The sequence below is a fragment of the Phaseolus vulgaris genome, chromosome 7, assembly GCF_051622355.1.
Source record: "Phaseolus vulgaris cultivar YP4 chromosome 7, ASM5162235v1, whole genome shotgun sequence".
Lineage (NCBI taxonomy): Eukaryota > Viridiplantae > Streptophyta > Magnoliopsida > Fabales > Fabaceae > Phaseolus > Phaseolus vulgaris.
In genome coordinates this window covers 2,650,516-2,667,524 of record NC_143504.1, presented here as the reverse complement: position 1 = coordinate 2,667,524, position 17,009 = coordinate 2,650,516, and the positions used below count along the sequence as shown (strand labels likewise).

Below are 17,009 nucleotides of genomic sequence, written 5' to 3'. Positions count from 1 at the left end.
AAAAGATGAGTCTTATTAATGTATAACATTGTGATTCTTTCCTGGTTAGTTGGGCACTTTCTCTTAGAACTACGGTTCTGTAGGTGTTTCGTAATCAATAGAACATTTGTCTCAATTATTGAGGCAAAATAAAGTTTAGAATTACTCATATTTTTCGCAAAGGGAATATGTGTGTAGATAAATTGACTAATTTAGTATTTATTCATAGAGATCTATTTCATTCATATAATAGGATTTCACCAAGTCTATTATTAGGAATTTTTTATAAGTATAGTTTATTTATGTTTCGTTTTTTTTAACATGAGTTTTAGTTTAATCATCTCATAATTTTTTGTATTTTTTTATAATACTTTTTTTTATTATAACAGATGATTATGGTTACTTGAAGATCTAATTGAGATGTGAAATTTCATGGTGATACCTAATATAAAAACTTGATATAAAAAAAAAAGATAATGTTGGTGACGGTATATTAATTCTCATCCTTTCAAATCCTTGACCACCAAGAACCCAAAATCAATGGTCCGATTGACCTAGCACAACACGCAAATCAAATTTTAATCCAAAACACAGAGAAACAAAATGAACGGCCTCGATCGAATCACACCATTTCGAAATCGCAAAAACGAACGGCGGAGCGTGAGTTAAAATAAACGAGGTATTTAACCCGGGAAAAAAGGGAAAAAAAGAAAGGAAAAAAAGAGGTATGTATAAGTAGGCAACGCATCGCGGCGCAGGTTAGCGTTGAGCCTAGAAGGCGAACCCGAACGTTAAAACCGCCTCGCTTCGTTCTTTCTTTGTTTCAGAGTTATATAAATAAGAGTTTGCGTTTCCCGGCGACTATGCAACGAAGCGAAACTCGCGAAAGTGCGAAACCCAAACCAAAAGCTTGCGGCTTTCGCGTGGGTTCAATTTCTCAGCTTCGAAAGTTCTCGCTTGGGCTCTGCTGAAGAACAACAAGAAGAAGAAAAGCAAGACACTTGTCGCTGTTTTTTTTTTTTTTTTCCTTTTGGGGTTGTGTTTGGATTAAATGGTGTTTACGTGTTCGGAGGAAGGAGAGAGTATGGCCATGGGACCCGAGAGATCGAAGCCTCTTCACAATTTCATGTTACCCTGTTTGAAGTGGGGGAGTCAGCGCCACCTCCGCTGCACCAAACTGGGCTCCGACTCCTCCACTGACGCCGGAGATCGGCGATCTCCGGCGCCGCGGGAATTCGACCCCCCGCCGCCTGGAAATGCCGACGCGCGACTGCGTCTCAAGCGGCCGCGATTCCTCGGCGACGAGGGGATCGACGCCGTCAGGGAGAAGCTCATGCTCGATCTCAAAACCGAGGCTGATAGGATGAAGGACGCGATTCTCGGTAAGGAGGTCGTCGAGGAGGACAATGATGTTATCATGGACGACGCGCCGTCAGTGACGGTGGCGGTTGAGGAGGAGGCGCAGCCGTTGGCTTCTGAAGTCAGGACGTGGAATCTGCGGACGCGGAGGGCTCCCGTGGCGGTCAAGATTGACGAGAGGAAGGCCGGGGTCGGGACGTCGTTTACGCCGTTGAGGAGCCTTTCCGGCGCCGGAAAGTCACCGAAATTAAGAGGGTCGCCGGAGAAAGACGAGCGGCCGGCGAAGTTTTCTATGACGCTGACGAAGAAGGAGATTGAGGATGATTTCATGAATTTGGTGGGCCACCGGCCTCCCCGCCGGCCCAAGAAGCGCCCCAGAAACGCTCAGAAGCAATTGGATGTAAGCTGATCAATTCATTACGTTGTGTTATCTCATATCATTCCTTGAACCCTTTCGATTTTATCATGTTGTCAGTATCAAAAAAAAAAAACAAGTCTTGAGTTTGGTTTTGTGCTGCAGACCCTTTTCCCTGGTCAGTGGTTGTCGGAGGTTAGTGCTGATTGCTACAAGGTTCCTGAGGAAGCTGAAACTGGCAAGGTATGTATAAAGTTTTTGCCGAAGTTTTTCTGTTTTTTGTTTGTTTGGTTGATTGATTGGATTGTGATTTGTATTTTGTGTGTGGGATTTGATTTGGCAGAGGTAGCGTTGAGGCTGGCGAAAGGCATTTTGTTGTTGGCTGCGGAGGATGCATATGAGGCTGATGGGGGATTTCATGGATGGATGGATTTGGTGGTGTTTCCCAGGAGCAGTTGATGCTTGCCTTTGTTGATTTCAATGTTGCTTTTCAACTTCAGAAATATAGTTTCATTCTTTTGTTTATAGAATAATACTCTGAACAGTGATGATTGCTCCAAATCACATATGGTTTACTACTTTGCTTTTGAGGCTGTGTGTACTAGCTTCAAGGATGAAGTTATATTGTTGGCACTTTAAACTTTAATTTGAAATTCTAGATTATGGAGCTTATTTTCTGAGATCTAAGTTTACTCAATCTCTTCTTTCTGATTATTTTTGTTCACACTGTTTAAATTTGGCCGTGCTTGTGAGATTGGGATGGATTCTGTTTCTCCTTGTTAGGGCTTTTCTCCTTTCCGAATCATGGAATAGAGCCATGGTTTATGTGGTTTCCTCTGTAACAAGAGTTATACTTAGTGGTACTGTAACTACTACGAATGCAGTTCTATCCATCGAGTGCAGTGCTATTCTAGCCACAAGATAGCCAACTGTTTATCCATTGCCGAGGCTAGAATGCAGGTCCATCCACCATCCAAACGGCACCAAGAAAACCTCTCAGCATATTTAACATTTGATGAGATGAATATCGGCTAATCATTTAAAACCAAGCAACACATCTCTAATGTATCTCTTCAAACCTTTCATAAATCAGCCCTCACATTCATAATTGCATTTACTGCGAAATGATAAGTCAACTAGCTATGCAGGCCACGGATTCAACACTGTAAAGCACATATTTTGGCTAAAATGCTTCACCTGTTGAGGTAAAGATTGTGCAGCTGAACCTCTCTGCTCTCTATATCTACCAATGAAGATAGTCTTTCAGTCTCACCATTAGAGCTTTAAACTGCAAAGCACGGATAATTTTCCTAGGACTCGAGAACAACATTTTCATTGTCATAGTTCTCCATTTGTTTAGAAGTAATGCAGAATTGATTCTGATATAACTGAATGTAATTTATTGCAGTCACAAGTCTTGCTTGTAGAAAGAAGAACTGAATTCAGTGTTTTGTCAGGCAAACACTGAATCACTTGGGTGAAGTTGTATAGTTGTGCATGTTGTGATTTATTATGTATGAAATTACTGTTGCATTAATATATACAAAAGTTTATTTATGAGTTGAAAAGAATTTAGAAGTCAACCTTGCATGATCCTACATTGGTGTTGGAAATGCATGATCCTACATTGGTGTTGGAAATGGGAATCTTGTCCGTAAAGGTGTTATTTAGAAAAAGACGCGTTATGAAGCACTGTGACTTAGCATACATGGACATAAAGCCTACATGGTGGCCCGGTGATCATGGTTTTGTTCAACTTCCTCAGAGTCCTAGTTTTTCATGTCTGCACGCTGCCAACGTCATATATTGTGACTTGTCTTTGTGAAATGGGATCAAAGATGGTTAGGTGAAGAGTGAGTAATCTTTATGTGTATGCATCTAAAATCCAAAAGTAGAATTAATTTCAACACATGTTGAGTTAAGGTTCAATCAGTTTAGTCTGTGAATAATTTATTAAAATCTGTTTGTATAGAGGGAGAGAGAATGTGTACAAGATTTGTTGATGTCATAAAGAAAGATAAATAACAAAATTGCTTAGGAATAAAATATGGTAAAAAAATACAACACTTAATTTTAAGATTTTTTAAAACATACTGTTGGCAACAAAGGAGTACAAGGTAAAACCCAACAACAATTTACCATAACAATTTTTTGTACAACAATTTACCATAACAATTTTTTGTACAACAATTTACCATAACAATTTTTTGTACAACACAGATATATATGCTATGTATTTTTAAAAAAAAATTATTTTGGTTTTTAATTTAAAATTTAGATCTATTAGAAAGAGTATTTTCAATTTTTTTAACTTAAAAATGTGAAATAGGAAGTTAAAATATTTTATACGTCATAGATATTATAATGCATAGATATTATAATGTTATAATATAATTAAAAATTTATTTTCTAAACTAAAAAAATCAATAAAAACTTATTTTATAAATATTTAAGAAGTGTAAAGTTTAGACTAAAAGTAAAAAACTAATTTTGCATTATAATATATAAAAAAACATATTTAACATATTTCTTAAATTTGTTTGAAGTGATACTCCTAAATATTTGAATGAAATATTCATAATCTTACAATGGAGTATAATTTTCACCTCAGTATTCTTCTTGTAGAGATTGACAGTAAATTCAGATACTACTTTAAAATATCTCAATATTAACCTATTGTGATAGTGGGTTTTCCAAAGTTAAGATATCATCAATCATATACTTACTAATTCGATTTCCATTTCAATTCTTAATTTTATTTATATTTATTTATATATTTTTACATTTTTATTGATTAAAATTTAAATAAAAATGTTCAGTTTAAGATTTAATTGAATCAAAATAAAATACATAAAACTGGAAATTGTATTAAAATTTATAAGTTTTCTAAAGTAATGAGAGAAAATGTTTTTATTTTAAATTGGAGAGATTTAAATTGTGAGTTGAAAAAAATAATGAAACAAAAATTATATTTAAGTAAAAAAGAAAATGATCTGCAGACACTTGGTTTGACACATAGAATGAGAAAGAGAAAATAAAGAAAAAGTTAGGAATGATAGATAATATTAAATATACTAAGTTTTGTATATCACTAGTTGACCGATTCTTTTAACAAATGCAAATCACATTTTACAAAATGTCTACTTGCGTTTAAGAAAAATTGACGCAGACACGGTTTTCAATATTAAAATGAAATTGTGATAAAATACACAAATATGTATAACAAATTATATGAAGTTAACAAAAATTATTATATTATTCTTTTTAAATATATTTTTCTTAGAGAAAAAAAACTAAAAAATGAGAGTTACTTGATTCATTACCTCAAAATATGACTACTTTTTTTTGGATGTATGTAATTAAAAGAAAAAACTCTAACTTATTGAATAAGATGAAATTGATGATATTAATCCAATCTATTTATCATCTCCAATTACATCATCATAATCATTATCATAATAATAATAAAACAAAAAAGATAATTGCTAGTATATATAATCATAAATGTCTCTTTACCGTTTGAAAGTCATTCATCTCCATCATTTCAAATACACATCACATCATATGCACAGCCTTGCACTTAACCAATCAGTAAATGAAAAATAAGCTGAAAATAAAATAAATAAATAAAATTGTTAATCAATTTGTTTCTTGGTATGTACATCCTGGTTGATATTGATTTGGTCTGACAAAAATTAACTATCATATGAATATTGTGGATTTAATTCATGACACTTTATTAGTATAATGCATTTTACTGTTCTTCACAACGGTTAACTTATTTGAATATATTATATACTAAGGAGAGTCAACCGAACAATAGTTAGTTAATAAATGCATTTTTTTTAATAAAAAGTGTTTGACCAAGACCAAACACTGTTTATGAAACATATGCAGACTCCAACTTAGTTTAAAAGATCATGAAAGCAGCTTTGACCATGTTTATTTAAAAGATCTTTTTAATGATTAATAAATTATACGGAAATAATTATTATTCATACTTTGTTATATTTCAATAGAACTAGATTATTAGAGATGAAACTTTAAGATGTTGCTTGACTATTTTTATAAAAATCCTTCATTTTCTATTAAAAAAAATAATTATTCACATGTATATGTTTCATAGAATTGAAATATATATATAATATTGAGGTACAAGAAATATTAAGAGTTTAATATATATAAAATAATTTTGTTTGGCTCAAATGCCAATAAAAACTATACAATACACAGGTGGTTCCTTTCTTTTAAGGCGAATTGACCAGACAAGGAATTAACTTATAAAAACATAGTTTAATTTTTTTATAAAAATAATTTAAGTGGACAAATTGATCATTTAGCACTATATCCACAGTGCATTTTGGTTTAGAGTTGAATCAAGTCAACATGGTGTTGACCTAGTATCAAAACGAGTTGAACAACCAGAGAAATAGAATAATATTAATTATCAACATATTAATAAGAAATTATGAACAAATGATATTTAACCCTATACGAAGAACCATCTTATTTATTAAGCATATAAATTTTATGAGATATATAAAACTTATACTAATAGAAATATTTATGATTATTTATTGTTATATGTATGATAACTAACATACACACAACCTAGTTGTGCTACAGTGTATAAAGAGTTGAATATGTCAAATCTACCATAAATCTAAGTGTCCCTGAAACTAAAATTAATTAGGTGTTCTTACTAATAACGTATATACACCATATATATATTATTCTTTGTGTAAGGTGATTTAATATCATGCTTCCTACATCATAAAATTAATTTTATGAGATTTTTTTTAAAATTTTCCATTAAATAAAATAATTTAGAAGATAGTGGTTTGAGTGGAAGAAGGTTCAAATAAAAGAATTTGTGTTTATTTTGAAAGGTCAAACCTTTAGCTCTAGGAAAGATAGTTGGATTTAGAGAGATCCTTATACTAGCATGTATAATAATGTTAATTCAGCTTATGCAATCTTATCAAAATCGCACATAGGGTTAAGCAACGCTATGTTTACAGACCTGTGGAGTTTCCACCCTTGGCTTAATGCTTTGGCATAATCTATCTAGAAGGGTTGTCCAACTAGCAAATTCTCTATGTGTTTTATGTGGGAGTGAGGAAGAAACATCTTCTCACCTACTCTTAACTTACTAAATTGCAAGTTCTGTATGGAATTTTTGTTTTATCGATTAAGTCAGTTAATCATAATTCTTGGAAGGATAATTTTGACCAATTCGAGTGTCCTTGGTTTGACAAAGAAGACAATAAAGTGTGGAAAGGAGTGTGGGTCTTCATTATTTAGTGCATTCAGAAGCATAGAAATGGGACAGTATTTAACCAAGCAAAAGTGGAAGTGGTTGAAATATTTTTCCTAGCCCAGATGCAGGTTTCAAGGACATGTTTTTCGTTTTCAGATTGGATCCAATGTCCGAGTACATGTATTAACATAGTAGCAAAATGATGGGTTCCTCAAACAAACGGGTATCTCTTGGTTTGTTATACTTTACTTTGTCTTGTGGATGCTGCACTCAAGTTCACAGTTCGATTATATTGGGTATCATGTGATTTGTAGATGATCGGAAGTAAATGAATTATAAGATTCTTCTTGATTGTTGTTGGCACAGACTTGCCTTTTAAACTGAAGAAGAAAGTGCAGATGTTTTCAAGTACAGGGAGCAAGAGTCACTCATTGTAGCTATACGTCTTTTGTTACTTGTTTATTGTGAGAGGATTCAGTTTGCTATGATTTTAGTGTGTCTTAGTGTGGTTGTTGTCCAAAGCAATTTACACCTAATTGTGGGTTTTTCTCTCTCCATTTTCTCTATATTTTAGCAGTTGATTGTGGTCCATTTGTTGCAGTTTTGTGTGCTTTAATTGCTTTTATTTTTAGTAAAAGAATGATGCAAAGTTGTCTCATATTGTAAGAGTTTTATGCTTTTGTAGAGTCATAGAGAATATAACAAGCTACTCTATCTTGTATAAGAGTTACATATATCCCTTGAATGTTTCTCATTATTTATTTATTTATTGTTTGTCGAGTAAAAAAACCTAGAAGATTTTATCTTTTTTCTCAAGTGTTGATAAAAAAATATTTTTCTTCTTTGCTTATTTAAAAATTTCAGAACCGATTAAAACTATTTCTATAAAAAAAAATTCTGCTAAAAAACTAAAAGATGAAAAAAAACTCACTCGTAGGGTAGAAGTGATTTCGATAATTAATTAACCATGCAAATGATGAACGAAAGAAATATAAACTCACTTTAAAATACCATTCCCAAATATAAAATAATGTTTTCAAAACTAATTATACCAAAACCAAGTCTAAAAGAATCCAATACAAACAAAACTCACAATTTTTTTTTAAAGTGATTGAAGCATATATAAACTTGAATGAGGTAGTATTTTTCTGAAGTTCAGTAATCCAGATTGTTTAATTACAAAAGTTCAGCGTTTCATAACTGACAAAATAAATAATCTTTTAATGTATGTTTCACATCTCGTAATTAATATAAGTAGGTGTAGTAATATAGTAACCCTAGTTGCTAAAACCTTAAAGGTCGTTCAAAATGGTAAGCAGATACAGGAAGAGGTTTATGATGTCGCCATAGATGGCAATAGCAGCCCAGATGTAATCGTCGTAGGTATATCTTTTGATGAGATCATCAGTGTCGTATACGATGAAACCACACATTATCAGTGCACCAATCCCAGCAATGATCATACGCCCAATTGGTCCAAAAGGGAAAAACACCTGTAACCAACAAAATGAGATCACTCTACAAAAGAAGAAACAAAAACAAATGACAGTGTTGGCGATGAAATTTTTACCTGAATGATCGAGAACAATAACATGACCATAAGGGAAGCAAAGAGGAACGGGCCTAGGAAACTGAAATCACTGCCTCTTTTAACAGCCCAAAATGTGTACATCGTCAAGCTCCCAGTCACCACACCTGTTAGTAGTGCAGCCTCCATAACAATCATTGCTGTTTCACAAACATAAAATGTTCAGACATGTCCAGATCTCAAGTAGGTTTTGAAAAAAGAGGGTTCAAGTTAGAGGGGTTTTTGGAATTTGTTTGTGGGTGAGCCATTTTGTTTTATAATGTAATTGTGATCTTTTGGTTGTATTCGGATCACTTATGTGAATTGTTTTGACTCAAGACTGGTTATAAGGATTATCATAGATAAATTTTTATGATGATTTGTTGCATGTCTGAAATATGTTTGTAGGTTAGTTACTTTGTATAAAGATTGGACACTCTTAAATGTCTGTAGTTATAACATCCTTGTACAAGTTATAACATCCTTGAAGCAAAAAAAATTCAAATCTCAAATTTGGTGTGGCTTCATTTCATAAGATGATAAATTTTGTTAAGAGTAGGAAGAAGTTTAGAAAGGATACCGTCGACAAAAGCACAAGCGAATCCAACTGTGACAGACATGCCGAGGGTATAGAGACCAAGAAGAACGAGGTTGATGGGGTGTTTGTTGTAGTATTTGCTCAACACAAACAAAACTGCATGCACATGACAGACAGAAGAACCAATTAACTACAGTTGATTAATGAAGGAAAAGTAAAAGCTATAGACAAGAGGAGAGAGGTTAATTACGTATGATAGAGAAAATGGCGGCTCCAAAGAAAAGGAAGAGACCATAGGGATTATAGCGAGCGAAATTTCTTGCGGGTGGGAAGAAGATGAAGATGGAGGAACAGGCAGCTGTGAAAAGCAGCTGAATAGAAATAATGATGTAAACCTTTCGTATGAATCCCCATCGTAGCTCAGGTGACTCAATCATGTATGGGTAGAGGTTGTTGGTTTGTCCATGGGAGAATCCCGATTCAATGTCACCTTTACCCATGTGGCTCACCAACTGTTGAGATAGGAAGAACCTTTTTTTCCTTCTCTTATGTCTCTATCTTTTCAAGAAATTCTCAATGGGTTTTAGATTATGCAGATTCAATGGCTTCTTTCTTTTCTGGTTTAAACCCAAACCCTCATTGCAACGCATGCATATATATATAGAATTGGCGTGGCTTAATTTTGGTGTGCTTTAGTACTTCATTTATAGCTCTTCCTCGCTGTTTTCCAACCATTTTTACATGCATACACAACTAATTAACGACCATTGCTATTAAAAATAATGCCTAAACTAAAATATACATGACAAATTTAATCACATGGCAAATTCAAATTCGGACACTGACCCTAAAATATACATGACAAATTTACATCAACTATTAAATTCACAATTTAATACTTCATGTGACATGTAACACATGTAACATTTAATTGTTGAGTTTATTTGATGTTTATAAGCTCCTCACAATTGGTAATTTATCTCGATTAAATTATCATTTCTAAATTTGTGTGAATAATATCTAGAATGATAATAGGGAGATCTTTCTCAAATGACGAAATACTTGAAATCTGATAACGATTTAGAGATTTTATATTAAATTTAGGTGGATATTGCTATGATAATTATAAGATGATGATTCAGAGATCTTTTATAAATTTTGACAAATATTCGTTGTTTTAGAGATCATCGTTATGATAGTTATAGGATGATGATCAAGAGATCTTTCATAAATTTAGGCAAATATTTGTTATTATAGAAATCAAGTGATCTTTTGCAAATCTAGGTAGATATTCTATAATGACAATATTTTTGTTACAATTTGAGTTGTTGAACGTGATATTAATATAATTTTTAATAAAATATATATATAATTTTTTTAACCATAACAAAATAATTAAAATATTTTTATTGTATGATTTTTCAATTATATTTTGTAATACATGCTATATTTAAATAAATTAATTATTAGGTGAAGAAAACAAACTTAAATAACTAAGAGAAAACAAAATTTAGTTTGGAGTTTGAGAACAAAACCCTTCCTAACTTTTTTTTTGGAAATGTTAATTATTTGCAATAATAATAGATATTGAATCAGGTTAACACCAATTGATATAGCTTCTAATGACTAAGACGAACATTGTAAGTATAAAAAAATAATGGTGAAGATATAAAGTTATTGAAAATATCAAATTCATTTAATTATATATTTGAGTGAGAAATCAGCTTTATGTGGACAATATTGTATAAAATATAAAACATGTGGAATAAATATGTATGAATAAAAAAGAGTAGTAAAAGAAACCTTTTAAAAGAATAATGGTTTAATAATATTAGTATGACAATAATTAATACCTATTCAAAGATAACTATGTTCTGCAGTGAATCTTGTTTTTTAAGGATTGGGTATCCTTAAATATCTCTTTTTATTCTATTTATTTTTTTTATATATAGAAAACCATTCAAAGAGAAATAGAACAAAAAAATTACACAATTTTATGAGCACCTATACCCCCAACAACTATTTTTTCTCTTTATTAGCTCATAATTTTTGCTCGTAAGAATTATGGGAAGGATATATAGTAGATTATGTCATCATATTTAGAGTATAAATTATAGAAAATAGTTCTAAAAATATTAGATCTCCTATTCATACTAAATATTGAGAACTTGTAGTAAGTTTTATATATATACTAAAAAAAATTATGAAATAAAAATTAATTTTTAGAAATCAAAATAATTAGTTGCAATAAATTAGAAACAATTTTACAAATTAAAAAAAAATTGATTTCTAAACTAGTTTATAGTTTCTAATTAGATACCAATTTAAAAACTATTTAACAATAATATAAACTAATTTAAAAACCAATTTTTTTTTTAGAGGTCTAAAATGGTCTCTAATTTAGTTAATATTATAACTAATTATTTTGCTCTCTAAAAATTGATTTTTATTTCATAATTTTCTTGTAATATATATATATATATATATATATATATATATATATTTCTGATTGTGGACTGTGATTTTATTGAAAGATTAGATTAGATAAAAAAAATTACAATTATTTTTAAATCCTTTTTTATACAGCAATTTCAACTTTCAAATATATGAACTTTAATAAGTTGTAAGAGGATTGGGGCTTGAAACTTGAAAACAGAGAACAGTTTGGGTCAATGGGATGGACCTTCTTTGAGTTTTGTACCTTTTCTGGTCCTCTTCAATTTTTTTTCTAGTCAATTATTTTCCTGCACTAAATGATTTTAGATCTAACATCAAATAATTTTTTAATTTTCAAAAGTATATTTTATTTTTGAAATTAAAAACTAGAATTACAAAATATTTAAGGAAAAGGAAATTCAGAATAGATATTTATGTATACAAAAATCCATTAAAAAATATTTAAAAAAAAATTCCGGAAACATATTTTACATAAAGGATTTCAGAAAATTACTGAGAACATTTTCAGTTATGGAGTATAAGTTTAAATTTGTTGGGTGCAGTAACCAATTTCCTTTATTTTATCCTATAATCCATGGCATTTTTAATCATCCAAAATCTTCTTTGATGGAAGTGTATGAGATCATTTTTCCCCTCACAAGAATCTTTCTTTCTAACATAAGCTTATCTTATGCAGCATGGTATTAAATGGGAATAGAGTGTATGAGATAATAAGGAAGAAATATTCTTTTACAGCTTCATGGATTAAGATTTGAAAACAGCAAACATTGTGCATAGCATTGATGTTATTATTTGATTTTTATCTCTGTCTTTTGCTCCTGACTCTGTTATTGTTTGAAATTTGAAGGGTGTGGAGGTTTACAAGTTACAATTCTGAATAAAGGAAGCTGAGGGAAGTTAAATCATGGACCCCACTCTGAAGCAAAGAAAAAGGACATAAGACATTTAAATAGTCTAATCTTCTATAAAGCAATTGATGAATGGCTGGTAAATTCAAAGAATGGGCCATCTTGGAAACAAAAACATAGAACTTCACAATATTCTGTGAAGTCACATTAATTGGTTAAATTAAGTCAAGAATGGGTGATGTTCTTAGAGTGGTTAACTGGCCAAGACTTGTGAAGGATTAAAGCAGTGCAAATAAATAAGAACAAGAAAAGAAGTAACAAACAGTGTAAGCTAAAACATAGAGGGGTATTTTAATCAATGATTTCTTTTTCTAACCTATTCTTTTTGACTGAACTGCTTTGTCATGCTGCCACAATAAAACAAAAAGAACAAAATTAGAGGGTCCCATAAAACAGTAGGTTTGGAATATTTTTGAGCATACAAAAAGAAAAATGGAGCCCTTACAGCAAGTCTTCAATCAGTGTTGAAGTGAACAAAAGCCAGTCACATGTAGTTATCAGCAGAAATTTTTTAAAAGGATAGAAGAGGGAAAGAGCATGGGAGAGAGGTCTCCAAAGAAGGATTCCTTGTTTATTTGTCTCCTAGGTCCTAAACATAGTGATATGCATGAATTATTTTTGTCCATTTCCATCTCTCAACTGTACTTTTCACCCTCCAAATTTACAATTAACACCTTCATCATAATTTTCTGTAATGCAGTTTTTAATACTCTTGTTCCATTCATTCACAGTTAGCCTCACATGATGCTACATGGACCAAAATCACAGAAACCAGCATAACCCTCTCAAGGATTTCATCATCAATGACAGATTAAAAAATGAGTTTATTTTTCTATACATGCATTATCAGATATAATTGTTTTGCACAATTAACTGATAAAGATTTATAAGTGGTTATTCTAGAATTTAGTAAACTTGTTGAGAGTTCTTAGTTGATTAAGAGTGTAAGAACATTTTTCTACTCTCAGTAAAAATGAACAAAAAGATTAAAACTGTGAATGCTCCTATTTCTTCTTTCTTTTAATCTTTCCATTACAGAACAGGGAACCAAATCCAAAAAATCTGGCAGTAGCTTTGGGAATATATGCTTGTGGTAGATTCAGAACAGGACTTATTCTAACACCATTACCCGAATATCCACCGCTTTTCTTTAAGGAAGCTTTTTGAGACGAACTATAAAAATAATATGTACTTGAACTCGAAGAGGAAGACGAAGACCTTCTGCTCGAAACAGAGGATTGTTTCTGCAGCCTCTGCTTGTGAGTTTCTCTTGGAAGCTCTGTTTGCTTCGGATTCAGGGCCGAACCGGTTGATTTGCTTCGTGACAGGAACTGAAGCGACCGAATCAAGCCATTCCCACGGGTTGTATCGAAATTCAAACTGCTACTGCGCTTGAATTGCCAGAAATACTTGGATGATGGTTTTTCTTCTTCGTTCTCTGCTTCGTCAGAGGAAGCAGACAAGAACTCTTTGAGCCTCTTTCTTTGAGTCTTTTCAGTGGTTGCAGGATGAGATCGAGGAGGTTCTGAAGGTTTGTTGGAAACGGTTTTGATCTCTGTTGGGACAATCTTACCATTAGAGAAGAGTTCATCGGCGGAAGAGAGATGCTGAGCTAAGCCATTGGTGATGCAGAACACGAAGTCAGAGCTTGAGTCCAAGAGGCACAGGTCTGATCCGCGGTGGCGATCTTCGACACGAACGGATGCATCTTCCGCGTTCTTCAGATCGTGGGAGAAGGAGATTCGCGGGCTGATTCCCGTGCTGGATATCTCGGAGCACACTTCTATTGCCATGGGGATTTGTTCAGAACAGGGGAACTCTGTTTCTGGGGAACAGACAGAGGAAATGATGTTGTCTTGAAATGTTGGGGAAGCCGCGAAAAAGTTTCAAAATTTATGAAATGGGGTGAGGGGGTTGGTTGAAACGGTGATGGGTTTGAGTCAAAGGGAGAGAAAGAGACACTGGGAGAGAGAAATAGATAGAAGTGTGGGAATTAAGGGGTTGAGAAGTCAGAAATGGCAGCTTTAGCTTTTGGTCGTGTGTTGATGTGTTGTGTAGGTTGGGTGTGTGTGTGTGCTAGGTGCGTCCTCCGAAATTGAAGGAAGAATTATGCAGGGTGCTGCAGATTATATTTAACATTGTGGTGCTGGATTGCGTGAGATCCTTTTCTTTAAGATGTGTTTAGGGAAGGTTAAAGGGAAAGCAGAGCAAAGAGAGGGAAAGAGGTGAAACTAATCACCGAAAGGCTATAAAAGGATAACTCTTTTTGGGGGTTTCCAAAGAAGCTTTAGAAATCAGCATAGTGTGATGAGAGAGAAAGAGAGAGAGAGAGAGGGAGAGAGAAATTGACATGCACCACTTGAGAATGATGCAGTGGAAGAAGAGTATTTTTTAAGGAAAAAGATTACATGCTAATATGCTAAGATAACATGCTCAACTATCATAAATGCTTATTATGCTAGAGTTTAACTGTTGAGAATAACTTGCTCATGAAGAAGATTGCTTGCAAAGTGGAATCTTTGCTTAGAAAAGAGTAAAACAATCACTTCCAAAGTTAAGAACAATGAAATGATGGAGCTTATCAATGTCACTAGATTAGAAATAAAAAATAAAAAAATCTTATATTTTTTTTATTGAAATTAATAAAGTTTATTGTATTTATTAGTTTCCAAAAAGATTTTTAAAGAAAGCTAAAAAGGTATTTTATAAAATGATCACATTTTCTTACTTCTATCTAGTTCTCGAAAAGATTGAAAGCGGTAATTAGTAAATTATAATGTTAACAAGAGTTCATTATTAGTAGAATTTATTGGAAATATTTTCTTTGCCAACAAGAAAAGAAAAAAAGGAGCATAAATGCTCTACTTGCTACTAAAAAATTATTATGCTTATTTTTAAACAGTTATCGTTAAAGATGATCCAAAGCTGATTTGCGTCAACAAGAATAAGGTTTTCATTTTTTTTGTAAGTTTTGTGAGAAAAAGTTTAATAAGTTATTACGTATTTCTAATTTTTCAAAAAGCATAATTATATTTTTATTAATTTGTTTTCTACTTATACATTTTTATTAATTTGTTCCTACTAATGTTCTTAAAATGTCATCATCTAAATTATTTTTTTCTCATTTTCTAGCCTTATTTTTCCAGTAGGAAAAATGCAAATCTTAATTGCATGAACAATATATACGAGATTCTGAAAATGAATGATTTTGAGTTTTAACAAAACAATAACCCTTTCTTCACAAATACGTAAGGAAGGTTTTCTCAAGCACAATAAGCGTTTTTTTATTTAGCTTGTCATCCTAATAAAAAACAAAGTGATGAAAAAAATTATTGACTTTTATCGTCTTCACAAGTACGTATGATCACGCCAATATTAATTTAATATTAACCTTAATTATCTTTGCACAAGTTTCTTATGTTAATGACAGATCTGATAAATACTAAACCAGGTTTTGGATCTTGGCAATCATCAACATTTTCAGTGTTTGTGCAAATCTTGTTCTAATTTCTTAGATCAGCTAATATTCATTGGTCATGATCTGCCATTAAATCAAGAAAAATCTCTAACATTTTTAATGCAATTATCAGAATAAATTATTAAAAATATACTTTAAACCTAATTTAATCTCATAAAACTAACTTATAAAATAAAATTTATACTAACTTATATAATATAAAATGCTCTAGTTTTTCATTGACGTGATCTCTAACACAAATTAGAACACACGAGGATTTAAAAGCACTCTTAGTTGTTACAACGATTTCAACATTTGGATACATGGGTTAAAAGCATTAATGTTGTCCTATGTGGTGGAAACATGATGTTCTGAGTTAGCATTATGTGGCAGCGATGTGGGATTCCTTTTAGGACAACAAGCATAGCAAAAAATGATATTGATTCATAGGAAATTATTGTTGCAATGACTAGGCACTGTCACAGGAGTACTGGTACCACACCTTTAGTACTTCTTGAAGCAATGTAAACATCATGAACATTATTAGGGTCATAACAGAATGCTTCTTCTTCTCGAGAAGAAGATGAACCTTTTTCAAATTCCATACACATTATTTAACCTTTGTGGAGGAGGTGAAGATCTGGTAGCATAGAAATGGACATTCTTATTCTCTAGAGTGAAATTGGGTTGGATTAAAACACAGAGGTGATGTCTGAAAAAAGAATTGGCAAGAGAAAGAGAAAATGAAAGGGGAAAGGGAATCTCTAGATGAGATTTGGGGGCATCCCTATATGTGTGGGAGAGTAGTACTTTGACAGTGTTGGATGATTCCTACTGTGTTGGCACGTGGGTAATGGTGATCCCGATCAGATTATGATTCTTGCTGGCTATTCGATTGGATGCACTTGGCATCTTCATCTCATGAATTTTCATGGAACAATCACACACTCTACAATCTGGATACGGGTACAAAGTACGAGTGACATAACATACACTCAATTCTCAATTCAATGCGTACATCACTCTTTCTCCATCACTTCTCAATCAAAGTGTTCAATGCAACCGCATCATTTTGGTTGAGATGTTACTCGTAAAGATAAGTCTATTTCATATAGTATATAAATAATAA

The 17,009-nt window shown here is 32.3% G+C and overlaps 3 protein-coding genes across 3 annotated transcripts; 1 reads left to right on the top strand and 2 right to left on the bottom strand.

The window, feature by feature from the left end:
* The first annotated feature begins 1,005 nt into the window (after positions 1–1,005).
* LOC137828064 (uncharacterized) lies at positions 1,006–2,373 on the top strand. Its single transcript, XM_068634483.2, has 3 exons — positions 1,006–1,738; positions 1,859–1,936; positions 2,037–2,373. The coding sequence occupies exons 1-3, from the start codon at positions 1,031–1,033 to the stop codon at positions 2,040–2,042; spliced, it is 792 nt and encodes a 263-aa protein (XP_068490584.2). The 5' UTR covers positions 1,006–1,030; the 3' UTR covers positions 2,043–2,373.
* A 5,714-nt stretch (positions 2,374–8,087) lies between these two features.
* On the bottom strand, positions 8,088–9,695 carry LOC137828617 (protein LIFEGUARD 4). The gene is made up of 4 exons (XM_068635264.1): positions 9,309–9,695; positions 9,101–9,214; positions 8,524–8,681; positions 8,088–8,446 (listed from the first exon to the last, which is right to left on the bottom strand). The coding sequence occupies exons 1-4, from the start codon at positions 9,556–9,558 to the stop codon at positions 8,246–8,248; spliced, it is 723 nt and encodes a 240-aa protein (XP_068491365.1). The 5' UTR covers positions 9,559–9,695; the 3' UTR covers positions 8,088–8,245.
* Positions 9,696–13,409: 3,714 nt separating this feature from the next.
* LOC137829143 (membrane-associated kinase regulator) lies at positions 13,410–14,809 on the bottom strand. Its single transcript, XM_068635938.2, has one exon. The coding sequence runs from the start codon at positions 14,214–14,216 to the stop codon at positions 13,428–13,430; it is 789 nt and encodes a 262-aa protein (XP_068492039.1). The 5' UTR covers positions 14,217–14,809; the 3' UTR covers positions 13,410–13,427.
* Between the last annotated feature and the right edge of the window lie 2,200 nt (positions 14,810–17,009).

Excerpts from the sequence above, each read along its gene's own strand:
- LOC137828064 (XM_068634483.2), top strand. The coding sequence starts at position 1,031 with ATGGTGTTTACGTGTTCGGAGGAAGGAGAGAGTATGGCCATGGGACCC. Across the intron at positions 1,739-1,858 it reads ACGCTCAGAAGCAATTGGAT|ACCCTTTTCCCTGGTCAGTG; the intron begins GTAAGCTGATCA and ends TTTGTGCTGCAG.
- LOC137828617 (XM_068635264.1), bottom strand. The coding sequence starts at position 9,558 with ATGGGTAAAGGTGACATTGAATCGGGATTCTCCCATGGACAAACCAAC. Across the intron at positions 8,682-9,100 it reads CGCTTGTGCTTTTGTCGACG|CAATGATTGTTATGGAGGCT; the intron begins GTATCCTTTCTA and ends TTTGTGAAACAG. Across the intron at positions 8,447-8,523 it reads TATTGTTCTCGATCATTCAG|GTGTTTTTCCCTTTTGGACC; the intron begins GTAAAAATTTCA and ends TGTTGGTTACAG.
- LOC137829143 (XM_068635938.2), bottom strand. The coding sequence starts at position 14,216 with ATGGCAATAGAAGTGTGCTCCGAGATATCCAGCACGGGAATCAGCCCG.